At 44.7% G+C, this 10710-nt stretch overlaps 1 protein-coding gene across 1 annotated transcript; it reads right to left on the reverse strand.

Annotated features, from left to right (window-relative positions):
• Window positions 1-4063: 4063 nt before the first annotated feature.
• LOC149359657 (uncharacterized) lies at window positions 4064-10288 on the reverse strand. Its single transcript, XM_089567720.1, has 5 exons — window positions 10229-10288; window positions 9479-9627; window positions 7843-7910; window positions 5905-5988; window positions 4064-4231 (listed from the first exon to the last, which is right to left on the reverse strand). The coding sequence occupies exons 1-5, from the start codon at window positions 10286-10288 to the stop codon at window positions 4086-4088; spliced, it is 507 nt and encodes a 168-aa protein (XP_089423846.1). The 3' UTR covers window positions 4064-4085.
• Between the last annotated feature and the right edge of the window lie 422 nt (window positions 10289-10710).

Genomic DNA, 10710 nt, shown 5'->3' on the forward strand with positions numbered 1-10710 from the left:
GGGTTTAACAGCGCGATCTGTCAACCTTTAGAACAAACCCCATCGAAGGTTCTGGTTTGGGTTGGTTTAGTTTATTAGGGTTTAATGTCTCAAAGCGACTCAGGTTATGAAGGACGCTGTAGTGAAGGGCTCCAGAAATTTGGATCACCTAGGGTTCTTTATCGTGCACTGACATCGCACAGTAAACGGACCTCTAGAATTTCGCCTCCATCGAAATTCAGCCGCCTCGACCAGGATCGAACCCGCGTCTTTCGGGTCAGCAGCCGAGCGCCATAACCACTGAGCCACCGCGGCGGGGTAGATTCTGGATGATCCATACAAGGACAACGGCTTTTATTATATGATGTGCAGTTCAAGTGATGTTTACGACGTCATGCGTGGTAATTGGGATGTCCCTTGCCTCTTCAGATGCAGCATGTGAAAAACAAATAAAAAAAAAAACTCCGATTATGATATGATTCAGAAGGTCAGCCATTTGATGTAAATGCCTTTTCATGAATCCGATGGCACTCACATCTCGCCATTTGTCAAATTGACATTTTTGTACCATATTATTTGGGCATAATAACGTAGCGATGAAGTCGTCCCCTGCAATCATTTATCATACTCACGAAGGCAGCATAAGAGGGAAAATATTTTCGAACCGTTCGGGTCCGCGCATTAAGCGTTAGGGGCGTGGGTACATTTGAAGTGACAAATTACTGCCTAACGACGGGCCAATTAATTTTTCGACCGTCAGCATTAGGAAGCACAATAGGTCGCTTAATCAGTGGGCATGCTGAAAGAGCAGAACTATGCGCGGTTGTTCGCAGCCTAGCAACAGCTTCCGGTTCGAAGTGTACGAACGCATCGCCATGGCCATCATTACTTCTAAACCGCATTGAGAGCTGAACATGTGACGAACCATCGCTGTAACCGCATTTTTCAGTCTTTAATGCACACTTTGCATAATGCAGGGCTTTCTTATGATCAGCCTGTTGAATCTGCGCGTGTGTATTGAGATCACGATGAATATGTGTTCAAAAGAAATATTTTTTTTTCTCATTTTGCCGGGAAACAATTGCGGCAGTGTTGATCTTTGCGGACCATCGTCATATTACGCTGCTTAAATATCAACGGGACAAGGAAATGAACCAGAAGTGATACTTATGAGGCTAAGTAAAGCAGACGATCGATAGGTAATCCATCACTCGTCCCCCCACCGCAAAAGTAATTAACTTCAGTAATGATCAAGATCATCATCATCATAGTCATCATCATCATCAGCCTGACTACGCCCGCTGCCGAACAAATGCCTCTCCCATATCCCCAATTAATCCTGCCCTGCACCAGCTGTGGCCGCTTTATCTTTGCAGAATTAACGTAATCCGCCCACGTAACTTTCTGCCGACACCTGCTACGCTTGACTTCTCTTGGAATGCACTCTCTTGCCATTAAGGACCAGTGGTTATCTTGCCTTCACATTTGTCGATCCAGTGAAGTTATCCGTCCTGAAGGCCACTCATAAGCAGCTATAATTCGCCAAATAAGTAATTATTTCGAGATCGGTAAATTTTCTTAAAAATTTTTTTCGGAAGGCAAACTGGTTTGCAGAAGTTGAGCCCTACAGTAGTATATTACTAGAGGAGAAAAAATCGTGTTAAGTGTAGTTGTATAGAATGCTGGAAAAAGATTAATTTAGCCTTTTTCTAGTGCTTCAAATTTTAACTTGAGGCGTACACCCGCGTCTCCGCCATCGCTTTGGCCACAGTTTTGTGTCCTCATCGGCGAAGGCGCTTGGCGCTATCGCTGGCTGCGTAGAATTCCTCCGCCGGAAGGGGTGCATTGGGTCCACTTATAAGAACAAATAAATGTGTACTGTCATCGCGCTGGCTGCCTGTCCGCAACGATGTTTTTAATGTCTTTCGGTACGAAGACACCGATCAAGGTCATTTTGACGGCGTGCGAGAAGACCCACTACATAAACAGACCCTCAGCATGATTGCATCTAGTTTTGTGTTTAGTAAAAATCAATTCCAGTTTTCTTCAGCAGGAAACTTTTATACTTACGCTTTGCGACGCTCAACTGAGGCTATGCGCTTGGTTTCAGCGGCTGCACCTGAAGCCAAGCCGTAGCTCTAGTTTATGTTATCTTTTCGCTGGTCGACCATCTGATACCGCTTTCATGGTGAGTTTAAAGTAGAGAGAGGGGAGGACGATGGGTAATGGGGCTCTGCGTGACCTCGTATTTGTGCGAAGTTAAGTATCTTTGTCTCCTGCGCGTCCGCGTGATGCTGAGTCACGCAGAGTAAACGCTCAGTAGTCCCCGCAGGTTAAATCCGTAGTAGTCACCGTAACAACCAATCCATGCCACAACCAAACATCTATACTAGTAGCATAATTGCACTTCAAGCGATTTTTGTCTGGCAGCAAAAGCCGAATTGATCGACAAAGAAAATTGGATTTAAAATTTTTTCCGCCAGTCCATTAAAAATATCGACATACGCAGCGAAAGAACTAACTGATCGGCGTTTGGAAGTAAATTGCTAGTCGCTTAGCACTCGGGAATTCTTGCCAAAAAATTTGTCTTGCTGCATACTGATTGCTTGAGGAAACGGCCGACGTGGTATTAATTTTGATTTTTGGCCTTGTCTAAGCTTGGTTTCCAGTGAAAGGAGCCTTCTGATTGTTAGAACGGACTAATTAATTAATACAGATTATATACAATTTACCATCGGTGTCCGTTTAATGGCATCACACGGCGGGAGGCAGTAGCCCGTCCGTAAAAAAGAGAAAAGAAAGACACGATGACTGCATATGCAGCAGTAAAACTGAAAGGGCATCTAGCGGCCCAATTTTATTCCTCTCAGCACCAAGAACGTCGTATACCTGCAGCGACCCACATAGATTGTGACTTCTAAAAGACTGCTAACTCCTCTCCTTCACTACTCAGTGACTACCTTCCGCAGGAGTTTTCAGTTTATTTCCGGCCACCGAAGTACTCTTGTGGAGTTTGAAGAAGTTTGTCTGACGAGATTTCGGTACATAGCGTCGATGCCAGACGAAAGCCGAAGGGGTCACGAAGACATTTGACAAGCAATTCTGAGACTTCGATTACATTTGCTCTGTTTGGTCTCGTCCCTGGCTCCTTCATCGACTGCATGGAAGTAGGATCGGCTTGCCATACTAAGCTGGAAGGGGCGTTTCTGACTGCCAGCATCACTATATTACATTTAGACACCACAGCTGTTGCGGAATTTCGCTTTAAAATGCTCTGACCATAGGGTGGTTATTTTAAGGCCTCAAAGCCTCAATGCCTTCAATGCCTCATCATTGTCGACAGAAGATTGTCGACAGAAGGTTGTCGACAGGTTGTCAGCAGAAGCTTGTCAGCAGATATGTCACGCTTTTCGGTTGGTCGAAATGGTTATGACGTCAGAGTGCGCGGATTCGGAGTAATGAGGTCACCCACGGAAATAAAAAAAAATTAAGAAGAAATAAGGAGGAAAATTTAAAAAGCTATAAAATATAAAAAGAAAGAAGTCAAAAATAAAAAAAAAACAAAAAGAACAACAAGGAATTTAAAAACAAAAACAAAGGAATAGAAAATTAAAAAAAATGAAAAGAAAAATTAAGAAAGTAGAAAAGTATAAATCAAAATAAATAAAAATAAAAACAACAAGAATTAAAGATAGAAAATAAAAGAGAAACTCAATGCCAAACAGTGCGCCAGGAAAGGCTTTCGCCTTGCAGCACAGTGCCCCGAAATTTTTTTCTTCCGTTGTTGGCACCACATTCACTGTGGGAATTGCTGGCACACTACCAATGCACTTACCCAAGAATGTAAGAAAGGTTCCTTTTTCCCTCTTTCTCACCGCGACCGTTGCCAGGCGCTTCGGTTCAGTGTTGAGACGACCGACCCGCCTTATCTCATGTAGGAGACATGCAGCTATTCCATACTGCAGCGTTAGAGAAACTCATGCAGTAGAAACGTGGGGAACAGTGAGCAACGCAATGTATTCAACACAAAGCCTCCCAGGAGTTGTCACGTAAGCGGACGACGTCTCGTACAGCAACTCCGCTAACCAGGGCGAACATCATAGCGCCTAATAGTCCTCGGTATCGACTTCGTCATCCAGGCAGAGGTCGCTGTCATGAAGCGGCACGATGACGCCGCATATGTCGTGAAACTGCTCAAGGCAGTGGACTGGTACCCGGTTTTCGACGGCCTTCGAAACCCAGAGTGTGCACTCTGCGGGGAGGAGAACGTGTGCTTGAATTGAATCCTGCTGGCACAAAAACTTAAAAACAGTATGCAAATGCCTTGCAGCCCATACAGACAAGAACAGATCGGAATAAGGGCAAATAGAGTGATACTAAGAGCATCGCACTGAAGACTACACAAAGCGCGATGTACCATCTCCTTTCCGTCCGTGTCGCCACGCGTTTCCATTTAGTACATTGTAAGATGCAGCACTAACTACTGAATATGTATTCCTGGAAAACCAGATATAAAAACTTCGCTTCTTTCCCTGTTAGATCGAAGTACGCGGTTTGTTATTTCAACCTTAACCTCTAAAAAAGGCATTAGTGCTTATTATATAGCAGAAGACGATGCAGAGGCGCAATAAATTATGATATTTAGTTACACAGGTTGCTGATGCATAGTAAGAAGGCGTTCGCTGGCATTAAACGATTTATTATAATTGATATCAAGTTTGTCGGTGGCTAAAGCTTCCATATGCGTCTAGCAAAATCCTGAAACTAACCTCGAACTTTCCGCCTGGAACTTTTCGTCTGATCTGGAAGTTCTTTTTTGTTTTCTGTCTTGTTCTTCAGGCCTCTCTCTGTCGTGACTTAAAGCCTTCCAGCGCAAAGCACGGCAGAATAGGGGACACACTATGAGGGATGCAACGTCGTCTATCTGAATTGAAATATTATGCGTACGTGCCTTTCATAAGTAACTCTTACACTTTTGAAAATAAAAAAAGCACTTTTAGCTAACTATAGGTTTGGTTTATTGAGGTTTAACGTCCCAAAGTGACTGAGGCTATGAGACGCCGTAGTGAAGGGCTCCGGAAGTTTCGACCACCTGGAGTTCTTTAAAGTGCACTGACATCGCACAGCACACGGGCCTCTAGAATTTCGCCTTCAAGAAATTCAGCCGCCGCGGCCGGGATAATGCCGTTTATAATGCCGATGCAGCTACAGGCGTCTTTACTACCTTTTTTTTATGAAGCACACTGCTGGTAAGTTATTAAGTTAGTTTAATGTACCCGACAATTCCTTGTTTTGGTTCATTTAGTCTGGCACCATCGTTTTACCGGTACTTCCTGCCTATTTAGGTATATACTTCATTCCTATATATTTTCGCGGCTGGAATTCGCTCTAAGAAATGATGTTATTTTTAGCACCCCATACTACTTCGACAGCCGCGTGTATTTAGGCGAAGTTAGAATCAACTACTTGCGGCTCCTGCCCGTTAATGAGACACTGAGGACAAACTGAAGCTGGTCTTTACTGATAGATTACCCCTTTATGAAGACGAGGACGCTACCTTCACTGCAAACGGAGCAAAAGCTGCAAAAAAAATATGAAGTTATGATGTCACCATGACCCACCGATGTCGCATTTAAATTGTGGGGAGTGAACACCTGCGAATTTCGGAGACTAGGCTATATCGTCATTCACTTGGAAAATGGAGTTATGAAGTCATTTTTGGTGTACATGCCACGAGTTTGAATCAGGTAGCGGGAAAACATTTAAATGCAATTCTCTTAGCAATGAATGAGTATTTTTATGGAGGATAAACACCCATATACGCACAAGGAGCCACGGAACCGATATTTACTCAGAAACAAAAAATAGTTTTCTGCAGTGCTGCTTTATAGAAGAGAAAGTCAGCTATGCTTGAACAATGCTTACGGTCTGTGAAGTACGGCACTTCTGTAATGGCGCAGTCCTTGTAGTCACTCCAACGAAAGTAGGTGACTTGGACTTCATTTGAGTCTGCGAAAAAGGGTAGGTGTGGAAAACACCACCATCGATTTACTCAGTAACTCGACTTCTAGCACCATGTGAGTCTATTCTGACAGACTTTATTCTTGTTGACACCAATCATAAGGAAAGCATTTGTCGGTCTTTCTTCAGGCTGCTAGGCAGAAACAAAATGGCACAGAAGCCAGTTCATTCCGCCTGTCAACATGGAAGCTTCTAGGTACAGCTTTCTGCTCTGGTATGTTCGCGCTCTCATAGATATATACAAACGCCAAGTCACCGACCTAGCTTCCGTAAATTTGCGTCGTAATCACTAACACGCAAAGAGCATGACACAGCGACATCCAGAACAGCCTAAAACCATACATGGCGCGCTTACTAAACGCCACGCCTGCAAAACGCACACATACCCCACTTTCCGCATTGTGTGGGTTCTTAACTCGCTCCTCACCGCAGTAACCAGGGCATTCATCCTCTAGACGAGACTCTCTCCTAACGAGCCCCTCAAGCAGAGCAGTTCAGCACAGGCCGTCACACAGCGGTGAACAGTTCTAACAACTTCACCAAAACCTCAAAAACCTCGCTCTTCTCGCCACGCAAAATCTTCACAAGACACAAGGCCACCACCCTGCGAATGCTGCAGGCGTGCAGCTTTCCCACACAAACACTCAGACACGACACGTACCCAAATAGATGTATACGCGACAGTACCCACTGCGGTGAACCCACAGCACTTGTTCACATAATGTACGCAGCAGGTGCAATTTCCCCTTACGCGAGCCCAAACCTAGAACGCGGGAGGAGCGGCTGACTAGCGAAATGCGGGAATTCTAATAGTGCCTGTTTCTGCCTGCGGCCGCTTCGGACAATCTCCACCCATGGAAGCCTTGGACGCGGACTCGGCAGTTGTATCGATACAATAAAGCTCTCTCTTGGCTCGCGCTCCGCGGACACTAGACCGGCGCCTTTAAATTAACCTTTCCCTCTTGTGGTGTCAGAAAGGCGCTTTGCAGGCGTTGATTTATAAATTCTTAGGTTCTTAGAAAAATAATTCTTTAGAGATTAGCCGTGCCTATTTGATTTTTCTCTCTAAACTCGATCGCTTACGCAAACAAGGTCATGACGGCTTTTCGTGCATTCCCCAAACCCTTAATTTTACTGAAAAACATTTCTTCCTCCGCTTTAATAAGTGTGTGTTAAGGGCGACAACTATTAATGCTGTTTCTTGGAACAATGTACAGTCTTTGTCGAAAGTAACCAGGCTGCATGGTTTGCTTCTAGTTCGTACAGTGGAGCCCTTACAGCTTCCCTGAAGCTGAAATGGTCGTTAAAGGGAAGGACTGGGGGTCTTCTTACCTTCCAACACATTTTGATCTTTAGGAAAGCCACAAGGGCTCCACTATACAAGCTATAATCAAACCATGCAGCCTGGTTACTTTTGACAAACACGGTACTTGCAATTACTCAAGTCGAAACGCAAGTCGCCATCCACCCTTTTTTTGCAGTTGTTTTGTTTCAGTTCTTTCTTTAGGTGCTTTTCTTGGTGAAGGTTCGAATTGAATTGTAGGTTGTAGAGGCCAACAAATATCTCTAGTGACGTTTGCTGTTGCCCTTCCGAGGTGTGCGAAATTTACTCTCAGCAGAACTGCATAATTGATTTGCTGCAGTTTAAGTCGCGCGCTACGTACATGAACTAATAAAAATCGCCTCTCTACGCAAAAAGTAAAGTAAAAAGTAGCGTGCTATCTGAAGTTACACCTTTTTGTCACTCTTTCGTCGAATAGCTGCAGGTACGTCTTGGTGGTCAGAAAAAAAATGGCGTCGTGAGAATTACTTTAAGGATCGGGAGTAGATCAAGACCATCACCTTGGCCTACAGTGAAGTTTGTAGCGTCAGGAGTAGCGCCGGTGGTGTGGTGGAAACCTACGTGTTTCCTGGGAAATAAGGAAAGCCGCGAGTTATGAACACTTCCAGCCGTCGTGTTTCTTTAAAAACTGTTCGAATCAGGACAAAAAGCAGAGTTTGAGCAAAGGCTGAGCAGCGGCTGCTTCCGTTAAGCGTTAAAAGCAATGTACCTTTTAATGATTGGAATGCCATACCCCTCGTCATAAATTAAGGTGATACAGTAATGAGGTGGTACAGTAATAAGGTGATACAATAAGTTGATACAATAACGCTTGCGATACAATACGGTGGTCAGTACCGTATCACCTGCAGCTATTATAAGAAAGGAATGACGCTTGACACCCCCCGTTAATAAGGGAGTAATTACTCATTGGCATCCACCCGAGCGCAGCCATACGGCTACAAAGGAAAGCTATACAGCTTTCTCAGAAACTTCGCAGTTAATGAAAAATTCGTCCTGGTCCGGGGTTCGAACCCAGGACCAGGACGAATTTTTCATTAACTGCGAGAGCGAATTGATCGCTCTCGCCCTACCATAAGCTTGCCGTCCTGGTTAGCTCAATTGGTAGAGCGACTGCTCCGGTGAAGCGGTGGTCCTGGGTTCGAACCCCGGACCAGGACGAATTTTTCATTAACTGCGAAGTTTCTGAGAAAGCTGTATAGCTTTCCTTTGTAGCCGTATGGCTGCGCTCGGGTGGATGCCAATGAGTAATTACTCCCTTATTACAAATCTACTCCACCTTGGTGGTTTCCCCTAAACATTTGACCAACACCCCCCGTTAGTGTTCATAAAGCTTACGTATTTAGGCAAGATCTGTCTATAGGATCGTCCTACCCAACTACTAACTTACATCGACATACTTCAGCACTTGAGATTATCCCGTCGGGTCTACCCTCCGCCGGCTAAGACACTGGACAAAGGGGAGGAACTACCCACCTCCGAAAGCTACAGACCAACACTTACAACAACCCTCGAAGACTACACGCTATAGACCCGGAGTCATTTGACTCACACTGCAAATTCTGCGGGGAGAAGGCGGACCTGTACCATATGGTATGGGCCTGCCAACGAAATCAGGCGATCACTGTTAATAACCAGCCAACGCAGGAGGGGTGGGAGGCAGCTCTGACCAGCTCGGACGAAATGAGTCAAAAGCAACTCATCGAAAGAGCCCGGACAGCAGCCTACGCCAATGGGGTTCCGGACTAAGAGCTCCAACCGCCGCTACAACATCCTAAACTATTTAATTAAAATATTTTCACCACCACCACCGTCATTCCATATTCCAGGCTCGTTGGACTGCCGTCGAGTGGGCTACCGTCTCGAGGCATAAACTCAAACTAACGACCTCACTGGGAGGAACAGTGGACAGCTGGCTGTTGAAAATTCTGACAAGAGGCTCCATGCTCAAACCAGGCCGTAAAGTCTACATATTGAGAGCAGTGAGATAAGAGTAAGCTCCTGCTCTCAGATTTTGGTTCCCGCCAAAAGATTCTAGGCTCTGAAAAGATCCGTAGGCGTTTACTGTGGATTTTCTCATCGCAGTAGGGCATGTAACACACGAAGAATAATTAATTAAGGCAAAATAATTAGCACCTTTTGCCATCGCCGTCATTCAGCGACCACACATATGTGACCGTCTTCGCCACAGGGTCAAAATCTTTGCGTTTCGCAGTCAAGCATTCGAAGATGGTGTCGTTGTCTACGTCGGATATGCCGACGGCGTAAGGAAAGTTGGCGAAGACCTGAAACATATATCCACAAGGACGGTGATTAACGCCCGGCACAAAGGCATTAGTGTTCCCATGAGTGCATTCTATATAATTCGTGACAGTTTCATAACTTGAAATGTAAGTGAATGTACAGGGCGGGAGTCATTTATGTTCAGGTAAAATCACCACTGTAAGTGCAAGAAAAATTACGAAACGATTGAATTATGAGCAGTACAGGTACCGTATATACTTCCATACATGACATTTGTGTTCTATTTCTGCTTGAGCTTTTCAACCACTTGAAACGAATTCCAGGACCTGCAAGCTGAACGAACAGGTATGCGCAAATTTATAATTTTTCGCAAATTATAGACTCATAAAGACATCGGGAGGTGTATTGAGTAGAAATTTTCTTTGTGGGCTCAGTTATTTGTCCCCCGTAAATGGCCTCAGCTTGGTGCAAAAGACAAGGCCTGCTTTCTTACACATCTCTTTGAACTGTGAGGTAACTTTGGAATATTGCAAAAACTATTATAAACATACTGATTTGAATTTTGTAATCTTCAGATGCGTAGGAAAATCTTCCATTTAATGTTTGTCCTGCGCTCACTCAAAGTAGTTAGTATTGACATACATAGTAAATGGGGTGCTTTTCAGAGGCCCAGAACAGCCTGATGTCGCCGGCTTTAGACATGGCCAATCATGAAACAATTGTTATGATTTCTGTGTTGTGAAATCTGTCGCAAGGATGACTCAGGGGCCGGACACACGTCGAGCGTCTCATTTCACGAATGAAATAAGCATGCTGCGCGTTCAATCCATGCCAGTCTCGTCCACCACCTGCACAACGACGGATCAACTTAGCTTTGTCGACTCACGGCGAGGAATAACGGAGGTCACCAAGATAGATCCTGGTGCCAATTCCCTTCTCAAACGGCCACTTCCCTTCTCAAAAATCATTGAATTCGATACACGTGGAGAATTGATGGCTGAAATGTAGGACGCATCGCTTTCTTTCTGCCTGAGCTCGGTATTCACGGACTGAAATAATTCAGCAATGTCAAAAATACGTCGGAAAAGTTGGGGCAGGAGAAAGAGCAATGTCCTGTACCATGC

This window comes from Amblyomma mixtum, chromosome 2 (genome assembly GCF_055824585.1).
Source record: "Amblyomma mixtum isolate Tamu chromosome 2, ASM5582458v1, whole genome shotgun sequence".
Classification (NCBI taxonomy): domain Eukaryota; kingdom Metazoa; phylum Arthropoda; class Arachnida; order Ixodida; family Ixodidae; genus Amblyomma; species Amblyomma mixtum.

Coding starts and splice junctions, on each gene's coding strand:
- LOC149359657 (XM_089567720.1), bottom strand. CDS start 10,288: ATGTCTAAAGCCGGCGACATCAGGCTGTTCTGGGCCTCTGAAAAGCAC. Junction 7,911..9,478: donor AATGACGGCGATGGCAAAAG/GTGCTAATTATT, acceptor CTTATTTCCCAG/GAAACACGTAGGTTTCCACC. Junction 4,232..5,904: donor AGTGCCGTACTTCACAGACC/GTAAGCATTGTT, acceptor TCCTCCCCGCAG/AGTGCACACTCTGGGTTTCG.